The following is a 16176-nucleotide window of genomic DNA, read 5'->3' on the forward strand; positions in this document are numbered from 1 at the left end:
GTACGTTGTTATTGGAATGATTTGACTACTAAGAGGATATAAGGAATTAAAAGGTATTTGATTATTGATAAATCGAAATTTGTATGAAGCTAAGCATAATCAGAAAAAAAAGTTTCAATATTTTCATTATTTTAAGAAAAATTGAGTGACAAACGTTAACATAATCTTACTGTATAGTCATAAAACAGTTAAAAATCGAATTTAAATGTAAATAAGACGTTAAGTTTAAAAATCTCATTTTAAAATATTTTCAACGACAATAATTTATTATCCTGTTATTCAATAAGCTAGAATTTAATAAAATATAAAATAAATTTTCTTTTTGTAAGTGAACTTCACTCTTTAAAAGTCACTCAGAACATTTCAAATCAAATCGGTAGAAAATTATTGGTATTAAAATTTGTTGTGTAAAATCACTAGAAAATGATTCAATAGCATTTTTATTTGTTCCTATTAAAATTAATGATAATTAAATAAAATCGATTGTCTTCTTTGGATAAACTTAATGCTTACAATTTTGTAAGAATCCAATATCAGCGCTAAAATTCTCGGTGCCTGATGAAATTTTTTTGCATTATTTAATGCATAATAATGATAATAATTTAATAAATAATACGTTCATTAATCACCTTGTACAGAGTTACACCTTAAATATCCCTTGTATATGGTCTAGTAAAATCTTGTTTATTAGTACTAATAACTAATAAAACGGGTTATAAAAAAAATGAGCTTATAAATCGACATTTTAATCGAATAAATACTTTCCTTTCGGGTGTTAAAGAAAGTGATAAAAATAAACTAAATTAAATTAGAACAGCTTAAGTTTCAATTTATTGAAATGCCAAGGAAATTTTAATCAGTTAAAATTCTTATATTTATCGATTATTATTGTTTATATGAAAAATCCAAAATTCTATTAAGCATTGTGACAAGACTTGAAAACTGATTATTTAATTACTTTGGTATATAAAAAAAACAATTTACAGTTATTCTAGTTTACTTGTAGATTTAAATATATCCGTAAGTTATTTTCAATTTCTCAAATAATAAATTGAAATATATATTTTGATTACTGCGTAATAATCTAGCCCGTATAAAACTTTTAATTGCTATTCTCAAAAATATTTTATTTAGTAAACGTTCCCAAAACATATTTGATAATCAAAGAAAATACTTTTGAAAATTACGTTTTTCATTTCATTGTACAACTTTTGATTTGCTCTCGATTATACATTAAATTACCGTAATATAAATTGCAGCTAAATCGAATAATAAGAGGCTTATTTACTATTGTATGCGCAATCACAAAAGCTTTGTATAAAAGTGATCACGGCTAGAATACGAAGAAATGTAATATCTATTGCTTTTGAATTACACGAATGCGTGACAAAAAAGGTCGAGCACGAATAAACTTAGGACACTGTATAAGCCAATCGATCAATTACCTTTTATGAAAAATGAATAAAATTTTATATTGTTCAACCGAGAGAAATTTTTCGGTGATTGAATTTTGTTCTTTTTATGAGCAAATTATTGCGAAAATGTTCAAATATAACATGATACGGTTGTAACTATAGATTTGATAAATCCAAGTTGAAAATAAAATCTATTATTTCCAATAATCAACTTAAAAATGATAGAGAAAAAAATAATAATATTACATGTTTGCATGATTTAATGATTATGGCTTATCGATGACATGTTAAAATATCACTTTCTAAGTTTCAAAAATAAAATCAAACGAGTTATGGATGTTCATCGTAGTGTCTCCGATAGCATTTATAAGTAACAGAGTAAAGGTGTAACTATAAAGTTGGGTATCACAACAGGCAAATAAGCCACTCGAATGACTGCATTAAACTCGATTTAAAGCTCGAGCACGTTTTATAATACTCATGTAGGTCGTTTCCACGGAGTTTAATCCATTTGCCTGAGCATGCGGATGAGATGTGAATACGCTACTGAAAACGAAATATTTGACAACCATAACTTGTCAATGTCACGTGTAATAAATACCTTATTGATATAATACAATTATAAGGTAACCTAAAATCACATATGCAGTCGCAATCATGTTTTATTAATTGACTTGTAACTTTGTTCCGATGATACAAGATCATATTGTCAAGAAAATATTTTAAAATTATACAGTTAAAACTGTTTAATTGCACGCAACAACTATTTCGAAAATTATGTTAAAATCATAAAAATAGATTTCCAGTAACAATATCACATTTACTAATGCTCATTGGCTGATTACTTTTTTTTACCAACACACGAGTGTTTTAAAAAGTTGATTAGTATTTGTTACTCAATTTATATGTATATCTTTCTTATTTCTCAAATATTAAATATAAAATACTCGAGTGAGTAATTTTATATTTTAAGTATTCTAAACAAAATATACAGTCAATAACCTCCAAAATACACGTTTTTTGGAAGTTTTAAGATTTTATTACTTCAAATATATATAATTTTTTTTTTTTTTTAATGAGGTGATTTTAATATTATTTAAAATTTTAAATGTTGATTTAAGACTAAAAAATATTTTATTTAGAAAACCACGCAAATAACTAAAAAATTGCAGGTACATATTTCAGAAACAATGTTACCATTATCAACTTTAAACACAAACTTATGTGTTTATTTGTTGTTTTAAATAATATCATCCAAAATAAAATCAATTCTTATTATTCATTAATAATCATTTAACAAGTCAGCGAATCATACAAGATTATTTAAATGTTAAATGGTCCACGAGAATTTCGCATGAATTTTATAATAAGTAGACGGAACTTGACAAGTAAATTTCAAGTTTTTATGCACTAAAACGCATGTAACAACTACAATAGTGATAAAATTTCTAAAATTGATTTTCATAGTTTTGGCCTAAGCGTACTGGGTAGCATTATAATGAGTAATATCACATAGATATACAGAATGATTCTTTAAGGATAAGACACTCATTTTCTCGGTAACTATTGAAAAATTTTAATTTTCGGCAAGGAAAATATTGTTTGATTCAAAAACTCTACAATAATATGTAGTAAAAACATAATATTTTTCATCCCTTCAAGGTTAAAAAGCATTAACTTGATTTTTCTTAAATGGAAACCCCTATTTTAAATTTGTTATTATGATTTAAAATAAAAATATAAACAACTTTGCTCTTATAATTTTATTTTTTCGGATCAACCGTTCGTCTGTTACAGCTTGTTTAAGTTAAATGTTTTTAGACTAAATTTCTATTATTATTTAACTGTTTTGAATACAGGAGTCACTCATTTTCTATGGTGAAACATAAATTAATTTAACTTAATTCAGTTTATGAGGTTACGCTACAACTTTTAATACGTATCCGTCAACAAAAATAAAGATTACTTTGTGTATTATCGTAGTATTCGATTATTAAGAGTCACTATACTACGCACTATACCTCAAAGAGATGAAAAAAATTATGATTTTACTACATACTATTCTAGAGTTTTTTTGAATTAAACAATATTTTCCTTACTAAAAATTAAAAATTTTCAATAGTTACCGAGAAAATGAGTGTCTTATCCTAAATGAATCACCCTGTATATTAATCGCATTTAAATATAAAAAAAACTATTTTATTGTATTCAAATCATTTAAAAAATTGATTCATTTAACTAAAATGATTATTCTTTTAGAGCTATGTCAAATAAAAATAGAGGCTGGTAAATTAAATAATAACAGTACACGTTGTGACATTCAGATGAATATTAATTAGAACATTTCAATTAATTCATCGCTTCTTTTTAAAAAATAATGAATAATTTACCACGGAAATTTAATTAAAGAAAAAAAAATTAAAGGTTTTTCTTTTTAATTTGTTACCTACGTGTTTTTTGTTGATATTTTGTATCAAGGACTCAGTATAATCTAAAAATAAACAATATAAAATAATAATTTTGTTTGTCTAATTTAGAAGATTTCTTTTCAAATTAAAAAAATGTCAAATTTCAACATTAATATTTCTTTGGTTTTTTATATGCAGTTTTCATATAATCAGTATCTAATAAATTAAAAAATTTATATTACATTCGATGATTTTAACCAATAACGATATTTACTACTAGTTCCTACACATTTCATTTATACAAATTAAAAGTTATCAAAGCGTAATTGATAGTAAAATTTTAAAGTTTTTGTCCATTTAAAAAAAAATTAATTACTAAATACTTATAATGTTATGTAATGTTGAGTGGGTAAGTAGAAACAGTTGGAGTGATGTTATGAAATATCCAACTTTTCTCTTATGATTTTAAGTAGGTATTAAAACTCAACAATAAAAATAAAACGTACTTTTATTTATAAACTTTGAAAATTAAAAATTTTATTATACAAATCAATTAAAATTTTTTTTTCAACTATTTAAAAAATGTTGTATAACATTTAATGTAACTCCTATAGAACAAAAAAAAATAAATTATATTTTGAGCACAAATTGAAATACATACTAATTATTAGTATTTATTTTATTAAAATAAGTTTTAATGCATTTGCAGCACGTGAACAATTAAATCATGATCGGGTTTACATTAACATTTTAAGATTATACAGCGTAATCCAATATTTTATTTTTACTGTATATTAATTTCAAGAAAAGTAACATTTTCAGTTTAAAAATTGAGGCACCAATATTATAACATTGAAATAATAATATTAAAAAATCATATCCAGGTAACACATATAACGAAAACATATTTTGAATGAATTACAAGAATACAGCTGAAAATACGCTTAGATATTGATTTACTAATAAAAAATTTTTAAGCATTACTTCTTTAAATAATATAACATCATAATTATACTTAAAAATATTTTAATAGACATTAATTATTTTATGTTATCCTTAACCATAATAATGAAACTATCAGGAACATTATTGATATGTAACATATGATATATAAAAGTACAATATTAAAAAAATAGGTTTGACATTACATGTTAAACCATTTTATATAATAAAGTATATAATTTAACTTAAAAATGTACATTTTTAAAAATAAAAAAGACCGAATAATTTGAAGAATTTGTATTAAAAAAACCTATTTATTAATAAATCTCTTATATCTTGAGATTCTTATTAAAAATTTAAATCCTCATAATTTATAATATAGCTTTTCTAAAATTTACATCTTTAGCTAAAATCTTTTAGAACCACCTAAAACTAGTGAAATGAATATATACTAGCAACATACCTGCAATTTTTTTAAAATAATTTATATATGAAAACCATTAACTTGCTCATTATCTTTTAACTTTAGTTGTATTAACGGCTCATTGTAATATAAGTCCATTATTATAAAACAAAATGAATATAATAATACACGGTTTACTACTTAATAATAAATTATTATTGTGTTTTAAAGGTAATTACGAATATACTTGAGAAGTATTATAACATAAAACATGTAAAGATATTAATATCAATTTCATTCACATTCTGACCCAGTAATAAATTCACCCTTTTTAACCATAGCATCCATTATATTTTGTAGCGGATTTTTTTATTTTTAATTTGAATATATTTTATAATATAGTTTTAATTTACATCCCAATGAATGAAACAATCGATTTTAATAAACTTTATTTATAAACTTTTGATAAAACTGTTTTAAAACATCCAAAACAAATAAAACTTCATTAAAACTAATTATTGCTTTGATATAAATTTTTTAATTTTATAAATGTTTTCAATAAATCTAGTTTATAAAGATGATAACTTGTAACTAAATTAATTATACAATTTAATATGTGAACAAATGATTGTTATGCAAATTGTTTAATTTGTTGAGACAAGAAAATTATTAGTTTAGCAAATATTATTTTATTATTAATGTAAAATGCGCCTACAATTATTTAATAAAATAATTTTTTTTCATAATTACAAAATTGTTATTAAAAAGATTACAATTATAACTGTAACACTTTGTATTGGTATGTCGATAAAATATATATATTTATAATAGCAATACAATTTGTGTTTAATTCATATAGATTTTTATTGAATATAATGTTATTTTTGTTTGTGTGTATCCAAAGCGTAGTGAATTTCAAATATTCAAGATTCTTAGAATTTTCTTTTATAAATACTTGAACACAAGTTCAAATATAATCACCAGTATAAATAACATTTTAAAAAATGTTGGAACTTATTATTTATATAAAATTTTTATTTTATGTTAATTATTGAAAACTAATTTGTAAAATATTATTTTAGTAAGAAAACATAAATATATTTTTAGAACTCGAGTTTTAACTATTTGTTAATTGATTAGAAGGATTCGAAGTTTTACTTTAATAATAATTAAGTTATTGATAACTTTATTTGAACTTTCAATATTATGAAAAGTTTTAATTATTAAATTAAACATAATTTAATGAAAGTATATTTTGTAAAAGTAAATAAATGATAAAATGAACACTTTTTTTAATACTAAAATCAAAATGCTTTTATTATTATTTGTTTTATTATTTTCAATAAAACTTTAAAACAGCAACAATAAAAATGATCATTTCTAGTCAAATAACTATAAATAATTAACAAAATTTGCATAATTTTTATGAAAAATTTTGTATGCATCTTTGAAATTTTTGGAAAATGGCGATATTAAAACCATAAAGTTCTAAACAACATTTCATGTCTTTACACTGAAGAACGTTTGTACGCTCACGTTTTCTTATCTATCATGCTATAATAACAATCTTATTTGTAAAAACTAAAATGTATGAATAATATAAATATTTTAACTATCAAAACACAACTAAATTTGTGAAAAATAAAAGAGTTCAAAAATTTGATTACAGAGAAATAAGGTTTTAAAAATAAAATCCTTCTTTAGTACTTAATATTATCTATATTTAATAAATAAAACTTTTTAATATTAAAAATATTGAAAAAATGTTGAATGCCATACAAACTTTGAAAATAGAAATATCAATATCATACTACTATTGATATTTAATTGATTGAGTATTTACACAATTAAATAATTCTTGGAGAAGAGTATGATACTATATTATATCTATGGTAGAGAAGTAATATGTGGTGTTATCCACAAAAACAAACTTCATTAATTCTGTATCAAAAAAAAAAAAAATTTAAACCACAAACTCTTAATAAAAAAAATATGACAACAATAAGTTCTATCAGAAGATAGTTAATCTTTAATTTATTCCTACATAGAACCTTTTGGTTGTCTGTATCTCAAATATATAAATAAATATTACTCAAATTGATTATTTTGTAGAGAAAACTAAAAAGAATTAAATAATTTTAGATAATATCCAAAAAAATCTTTTTTAAATCTGTCATACAAAACTTATAGTTTACATACTATAAAATGTAAAAATAAATAAAAAAATAATTTATTTCTTACGTACATAAATGTAATACGTATTAACTATATAATACAAAATATATATTACAAAAGTGTATTTTATTGTCTAAACAGATAAAATTTACACCCAAGTTAGTAAAAATTTTATGATTATAATCTTATAGTTTTTAAGAATCATGAGATTACATCCTAAGCACAAAAAGTATTAATTAATATATTAATATTCAATTCCATTTAGATAATTCACATAATTTTTCTAAAACAATGTATTAAAATTCAACTCTATTTATTTTTTTCTTAGGACATAAATGATTAACTTAGTTTTTCCATAAAATAAAGCCTGAATAATTTTTTTCATTTGCTGCTCATAATTACTAGTTCAAATGTTACGAATACTATTTCTACGCGTTAGGTATGTAAATCATTCAATATTTGTTAATTTTTTCTTTTTTTTGTTTTCATAGTCGGATTTTTAAATTGAAAATTTAGTTTTACAACTACATGGAAAAAGTTTTTTTCAAACCAAAACCTCAATTTTCTTTACTAATATACATTTTACTGTTTTAAAATATACTACTTACAATTTTTTAATTAGAACTTCCAAAACATAAAAAAAAAGTTAATTACAATTTAATTGATTTTTTATAAAGTTATTGAAATATGCTTAACTTATTATTTAAGTTCTCTTCTTCTTTTTCCTTGACTTAATCCCAACTACGTGGGGTTGGCCACCCTTATCCTATACTCCCACTTGACACGATCTCCCATATCATTTACGCTCACATCAGCTGTCCTCAAATCGCATTCAATAGCATCCCTCCATCTCTTTTTTGGTCTTCTTCTATCTCTTCTTCCTTCAACATTCATTTCTATAACTGTTCTTACAGCTTCCGATTCTTCTCTCCTCATAACATGACCAAAATATCTAAGTCTATTTTCTCTCATCTTATCCACAATTGACGCTACACCTATTCTCCCTCTTATATACTCGTTCTTTATTCTATCTTTTCTAGTCACTCCACTCATCCTACTAAGCATTTTCATCTCTGCTACATTCATTCTCTGCTCTACTTTCCTATCAACTGCCCAACACTCTGAACCATACATCATAGCTGGTCTCACTACAATTTTGTAGAATTTACCTTTTAGCCTCATTGTAATTCTTTTATTGCACAAGACACCAGACGCTTCTCTCCACTTCAACCACCCGCCCATAAACTTGTGTCTTACATTCTCGTCAATACCACCGCTCTTTTGCACTACTCATCCTAAATACTTAAAACTTTCTATCTCACCATTCACACTCTCGCTTATTGTCACTGATCTCTTCATTTCACCTACTTCATGTTCTCTTTTGTCAACCCAGCCACACTCCTGTATGTCTTCTTTACCTTTAAATATCGGCACCACAATACTATTCCTCCATTCATTTGGTATTTTCCCTTCTAATAAGATTTTATTTAAAAGTTCCTTCAACCACCTTATGCCAACACCGCCTAATATTTCCCATACTTCCACTGGCATTTCATCTGGTCCCACTGCTTTATTCTTTTTCATTGATACCACAGCTTCCGATACCTCTTTCTCAATAATTAAATCTACCAGTCCCTTTTATTCCATAAGATATCCTTTAACGTCTCTTTTGTATACTCCTCATTCAGTAATTTTTCAAAATACCTTTCCACCTATTTTTCACTTCGTCATCACTCGAGAGTTCCCTATTATCAGCATTTTTTATACACCTTATATAATGATAATCTTTAGACTTTTTCTCTCTTACTTTTGCAAGTCTATAGATTTCTTTCTCGCCTTCCTTTATTCCTAGCCTATCAAACAACTCATCATACCTCTTAAACTTCGCCTTACTTACTGCATACTTGGCTTCTTTGCACAAACGTTTATACTGCATCCAGTTTTCTCTCTTTTGCTCTTCTACCATACTTTGAATTGCTTTTTCTTACTTTCTATGATTTTTTGAACGTCCTCATCCCACCACCAGGTTTCCTTGTTTCCTGGCATTCTACTCCTACTCTCACCAACAATCTCTTTTGCAGTATTCTTTACACAACTAGAAAATCTGCCATTTGTAAATTTAAGTTCTCTAACGTACTAAACTAAACTATATTGCTAGAAAATTATTAAGGAAAACCTTAATATTTATAGAACTAAAAAGAATATTATAAATTCAAATTACTCTCATTTGATAAAAAAATTTATTATTAAAACATTGATTACTATGAATTGGTCTTAATAATATTTTTATGCATTTCTAAGTATATACACGTATGTAGAATGTTTGACAATAGGAAACAATAAAAATAAAGTTTAAATATCTTAACAAATTCTATTTTTTTTAAGAGTTTATTTAATTAGAGATATATAATGGCACTATATAATTATTTTGATGTGTAATTTCTCTTCGTGATATGCTAACCCCTCTTAGCTTTCTAAATATAAATATAGGCACAAGAAGTTAGTGATCTATTAAAAATGTAAAGTAAATTAACATTATATACCGCCTGTGTCCGAATTGTGGTTCTCAAATTAACTGACGTGTAAATACTTATAAAATAAACGATACACGTAATTGTAATATGAATTTACTTCTATTCCAATAAATTAGTGTTAATAATAACAAATTGACTATATTATGGTAAAAAACTGCTTACTTCGATTTCTTGAGTAGGTGCTCGTTTGTATTGTTTCAGACTTAGTCTGCGCCACGTTCTGGTTTTTCCATTGCTGCTTGTCCCGCCACCGTTCATATCCATTATTAGGGTCCAGGAACGTGCTGGGTCGAGGGAAAAACTCGCCCGAGGAGTGAGCAATGTTCAAACCAACATCTTGATAACAACAAAAACGAACAGACATAAATCAAACGTTTAAGTTTGCACAACGTGTTACATCTTAAGTACCGATTAAAATAATCTAAATATTTTAAGCGCGAGGGACTGTCATTTTACAAATCGGTGAATTGATTTACCAATAAAAGTATTAAATTATGGACGACACAATGATAACAGATTTTTAAATAACAATAGCCACTTAAAATTAAACGCTGAATAAAATGTTCTAAAAATTGTTTAAAAATACTTAATAAGTCTAATGAAATATAGTTTATATAAAAATAAAAACGTACAAAGGCGTTATTTATAGAATAAAAATGCTATGAGCAGGAAAAGTGAATGACTCAAATTTTGAATCATTATATTTTTTAACTTGTACAATAAAAACAATATTTCTCACATTATACATCAGTTACCTTCACTTTTAAATGAAAACTATCATTCTTTTATAAATTCAAACTAAAAATATGATTTTTATTATGTTTTTCAACGACAGATCTATTTTAGATATAGAATGTATTGTAGTAAACTTGAAGTATATCAATATACTTGATTTTTATATGAAACCGTATCATTTATTTAGGTTTATAATTATTATACAAAGTATCTCATAGACAAATAAAAAAAAATTACTTTTAGTAATTTAAATATTAAGTCCTTTAAAGCTTATAAACCATAATATTATCATAAACTGAGTGTTATGTTTACAATATCAAAAAATAACAGTCATCGCCATTATCTATCACACAAATAAAAATATTTTACATAGCGTTTAAAAAGATAAAACAATAAATTAATTTTAAAATAACCTCAACTCATGATGAAAATACTTGTAAGATAGGGTCTGTTATTAAATGAGCATAGTTCAATAACATATAGGAATTAGTTTTGAATATAGGATATTCCTACATAAAATGTACAAAAGTAAATATGTGTGATTAACTATGAATATAATATGAATTGTTAAAGTCTATACATCTACGATATTTTATGGGGTGTTATTTTTGTCCAACTTTAGCTTCGATGCGTTTAAATTTATAATTAGTCATAAAACGTCTACTAAGGATTGCTAAGGAAAACGGTCAAAATATATTCTACTACATAACTTATCCTATGATAAATAAACTAAAAGATGGAATTTATAATAGGTAATTGAATATACAAGAGAGGAAAAATTATTTTATGTTTCTATTTGTATCACAAATTATTGCTCTGCATATAATTTTCCACGCGTCTTAACTTTAGCAAATAGTATTTTGATGTATGTTGATTTTTTCTATGTATAGAGATGTTTTTAAATTTAATGTACAATTAATTTAAATTTATTCTATTTCCATTTAAGAGTTTACACCCGTTTATGATTATAATAAATAAGTAAATTTATTATTAATAAAATAAAAAATGTAGTTATATCTCATTTTTTTATTATTTAATAAAATATAATATAGTTAACAGTAAAATTCCTCAATCATTACAGATATATATTAACTATATAAATAGAGGCCTTAAAATAGAAATCATAAATCACAAAGTTCAAAAAGTGTTTGGAAATATTTCATATTTCTAAAAATGTTCATATTTTTAAATCAGTTCATAACACTCAGAAATACGATTTTATTTTTTCAATATAATATTATTTGCAAAGAAATCGTTTCATATAACTGAAAGCTGTTTTATATAAAATTGATTTTACTTAAAATAAGTAAATTATATATAATGTATTATAAGCTTGAGCAATTTAAATTTTTTTTATAAATTTAAATATAAATAATTTACTTAAAGTAATATTACACAAGTCTAAAGCTACAAAACTTAAAAAATTAAAAACTCATAATATATTTGATATTCGTTGCTTATGAATAATGATTATTCTAAGTATATACATCCTAAATATATGGCAAATGTTTACTTTTCTTGTAATAAATTTGGTTAAGCTCAATCATCATTTTTCATATATTCATAAAAATTTCACAAATTTTAAGACAAGTATGTCAGATATAAAACAATGTATATTTTTAAGCCACTTGTAGAATTTTATTTTTTAAATCTGTTATAAGATCATTAAAATATTTTAAATTAAATATAATCCTTAAAAAAAAAAAAAAAAAGATAACACAGTGGGGGTAACGACATAGTTGAGTTAATTATAGATGATATCTATAAAAGTGATTACAATCGCTATCATAAAAAATACTTCGAAGCAAATTTGTAAATACTGTTGATAATTCAAGAGCAACATTAACTCTTATTTCTTTATGATTTATAAGTATAAAATATAAATAAATACTTATTATAGTAGTTTATTTTTACAAAACCTTGAATTACTCTAATATTTTATGTTCTTTTTTTTTACATATGTTAATTATTTTGTTAGTTATAAGAGCATCAGTTATCGGTATTGATCTCAGTGGAGCACTATGGAATTGGCTGACTTAGCCTTATTGGCTTAAGTCAGCCAGCCCGAACCATGTGCCACCAACACAGACAAGTCACTCTGAGTCCAGAAGAGCATCCGTCCAAACACTGTCAAAACCTCATAGGATTGTTCATTTACATCTATACTAATTATACTACTCTATATTATTGTGTTCATGTATTAATTGTGTTAATAAAATCAACCATCAGAGCTTCTAATTGCTCATTTTATTATTGAAAGATCTATTTGAATCCTTTACCGGTTCACCTCGTTACATTTTGGTGACACCCTCAAACCCTACCAAAAAAATTAATATTCAATAACTTTTTATTGTAATTTTTATAAACAAATATTAAAAATTTATGAAGTAGCTGTATATTCTCATTAAATCTTATCTATAATGGTGGGAGGGGCAAATAAAGGTACTAAACCCCTACTGTAACTATACCGTTTGACCTATAATATTGATATAAATAATTGAAAAAAAAAAAAAATTAAAAATTATATCAACACGAAATACGGTAAATTTTAGACCAAAATAATATTTTTTGTTTAACTTCGTAGGTAACATAATCTTAATTAAACATATGATTGAAGCTAAAATTATTTCCAAAACATTTTCAAAAGTTAAATTTTAAAGGATAACTCTTCAAATGTAAAAGGTTAGATTTTCAAAAAAAAATATACCAAATGATAGATAAATATACAAAGTATAAATAAAAATTTCTTTTTATTTACATTTTTTACAAATTTATGACACTTCAATTAATGACATCAATTACCAATTTTTAAAATGGTAATTTTTTGGGGGATTTACTCCATTTAAAGGAAATTAGGGAAATTTTTTCAATTTTTGGAGGTGTGTATTTAATAAGATATTTTTTTTTGATTTGTGATCCAACATGTAAGTAGTTTTTAAATAAGAATTAATAAAATTGCAAGTAAGATTTAAAAATAAATAATGTTTAACAAAAGTAATCGGTCACGTGACTCTCAGAAAATTATTAACGAAGATCGGAAAAATTTTGCTGCTCAACTGACAGCATTTTAAAATTTCAATCGTTTAAAAATAACGTTATCTGACGCAGATATTTTGTGACTGAAGGTATGAAATTTTACTAGAAATCAAAAAAAAATCTATCCATTCATTTTTTATTGTTTTGTGAACTGTATTTTAAGTCCATGTGTTTAATGAATATGTGTTATTATTATTTATTTTATTACACGTATGTGTTTTTGGTATAATTAATTTATATTTTTTTCTATACACGCTAAAATTATATTTTTTGTAATATTTAATTGTTTATGAATTCTATTTTAATCTTTAATACATTTTTCTTTGTATTTCCTTTTTCATTTACCTCTGTTATTGTATTCTTTTTTAAACATAGCAATTGTTTATTTCGTTCATTGAGTTTATTTAGTCATTAGTGACATGATTCATTAAATAAATAGAATTAAAAATGTACAAATTTTTAATTATATTTATTTGTTTTTTTGAATGTATATATTTGAAATAGTTTTAGTCCGACAAAGATAATTCTACTATTTCATAACATAATTTGATCAATACCGTTGATACCAAAAAATATGTTGAATATTATTAAATTATTGTAATGACCATATTCAAAAAAAGTCAATTTTATACCCGATATATTTTGCTATCTATTTAATTTTATATATTTTAATAATTAAATTTTCACAATGGAGCCGCGGCATTAGTTAGGACAAGTATAGATAACATCAGACAATGATTAAGATCGCTTCAATAAAAAACACTTCAATGCAAATTTGTTAAATTTCACACTAGCTTATAAATTTGTAACTTTTTAATATCTATGTTTTAAAATTTTAATCAAAAATTAAATTTTTGTTAAATTATTTGCTTGAATGAAAATAAAGTACTTTTTTGAAAAAATTAAGAACTTGTTTACCTTGCCAATTTCATACAGTAGAACAATAACCAGGAATTTTTTTTTTTTTTATATTATAGTGTATTTCCAGAGCATTAATTTGCCAAAGGTTAGAAAAACGCACTTATTTTAAAAATTGGATAAAAAAAATAATATTTTTTACATATTTGGGTGCCCTTTTTAAAAACTTCCTGCGCATATGTTTTTTATTGAATTTTCACAAAAATTTTATCAAAAAAATTCTTATTGACTCATTTATATTCTGATAATATTTCATTATAAGTGGTGTATTAAAAAATTATAGCAGTTTTTAGAATAAATAAAGTAGTTAGAAAATACCAATTTTTATGGTTCTAAATTTCTAAAATTGAAAGATTTTTTTAATTATGAATGAGCATAGGTTTCACTAAATTAAAATTGTGTTTCAGTAAGAACTAAATATTTTTAAGAGCAGACAAAAAAAATTAATTTTGGTAAAATCTTCTCAACTTTGCATGAAAGCTAATATGATTTTTTACTTATTTCACTCAATAGGATTATTTATTTAAATTAATCAATTTTTATTTAATTAAAATTCTATACACTGAAAGTATGGTACACAATATTTTAGAGGTTCATTATGTTTTATTAAAATAGTAAGCTTCTCAAAAAATGCATAATTATATGTTCAAACACTTCTGATTAATAATTTTTATGAATATGAATGAATTTATTTATTTCAAATAAATGTCGCTTTACCGACTCTGCAATATCGTCCCATCAAATACATATAATTTCGTTTCTTTATAGTTTTATAGATTAATATTTGATTGAAATATGAAATACTAATTTGGTACAAAGTGTTACGTCATAAAAATTATTTTTTACAAAAATTTTTTTTTTTTAAAACTACAAGATATTTAATGTTTGCAATTTGTGCAGTTGCACATTTCATGTATTCAAAAATATTTAAAAAAAAATTGACTGGTTGATATTTCTTTATTCATAGTTTAAAATATTAATATAAATAAATGAATGACCAAAAAAAAGTATCTGGTAAAAATATATTGGGAAAATATATTTTTTTAAAAAGTATTATAAATAAACTATTACAATATTTTATTAATATTTAAGTTCATTGAATTTTAAACGATGCTAATCGCGTACTGCCTTCTTGACGAATTTTGTTAACCAACACTCAAAGTGTTGGATAGTTTTATCTACACAACTTAGAAAAACTGCCATTCCATCCTTCTGTACTGTTGTCGATATTTTTAACATCTTCTTAAGTCATATTGTGGACATTTCGCAGGTTTCGTGGGCAAAGAGGAGCTTTTTTTAAAGTTAATATGTTTTTGGCGTATTCAACTTTTCTATCATTTTCGTAAACATAGTTGTTGCCGAAATAGCTTACTAGATTTTTTGCTTCTGTAAGCATTATATTTTTTAAAAAATACATTCCGTATGACACATTTTCTATTGGTAAAAATGACATATTACAAAAATGTCGAAATATTTCATTTTTGTGGATATGTTTCTCGAAACTTAATCTTTAAACTTTTAAACACAATTTCTGTGTGTACTCCTCCTTAAATAATAAAACAACCACTAACTATTAAATCATCACCTAACACATATTTTGATACTTGTAT

At 23.8% G+C, this 16176-nt stretch overlaps 1 protein-coding gene across 4 annotated transcripts in view; it reads right to left on the bottom strand.

Annotated features, from left to right (window-relative positions):
* LOC126894686 (adenylate cyclase type 5) overlaps positions 1–16176 on the bottom strand; it is a 118217-nt gene that overhangs the window by 32319 nt on the left and 69722 nt on the right. For all 4 annotated transcript variants that reach the window (XM_050665872.1, XM_050665874.1, XM_050665871.1 and 1 more), the window contains one exon: positions 10040–10213. In XM_050665872.1, coding sequence (XP_050521829.1) covers positions 10040–10141 — 102 coding nt within the window. In that variant the 5' untranslated portion in view covers positions 10142–10213. The remainder of the gene's footprint in view (positions 1–10039; positions 10214–16176) is intronic.

The sequence above is a fragment of the Daktulosphaira vitifoliae genome, unplaced genomic scaffold, assembly GCF_025091365.1.
Source record: "Daktulosphaira vitifoliae isolate Bord-2020 unplaced genomic scaffold, ASM2509136v1 Scaffold_1, whole genome shotgun sequence".
NCBI lineage: Eukaryota > Metazoa > Arthropoda > Insecta > Hemiptera > Phylloxeridae > Daktulosphaira > Daktulosphaira vitifoliae.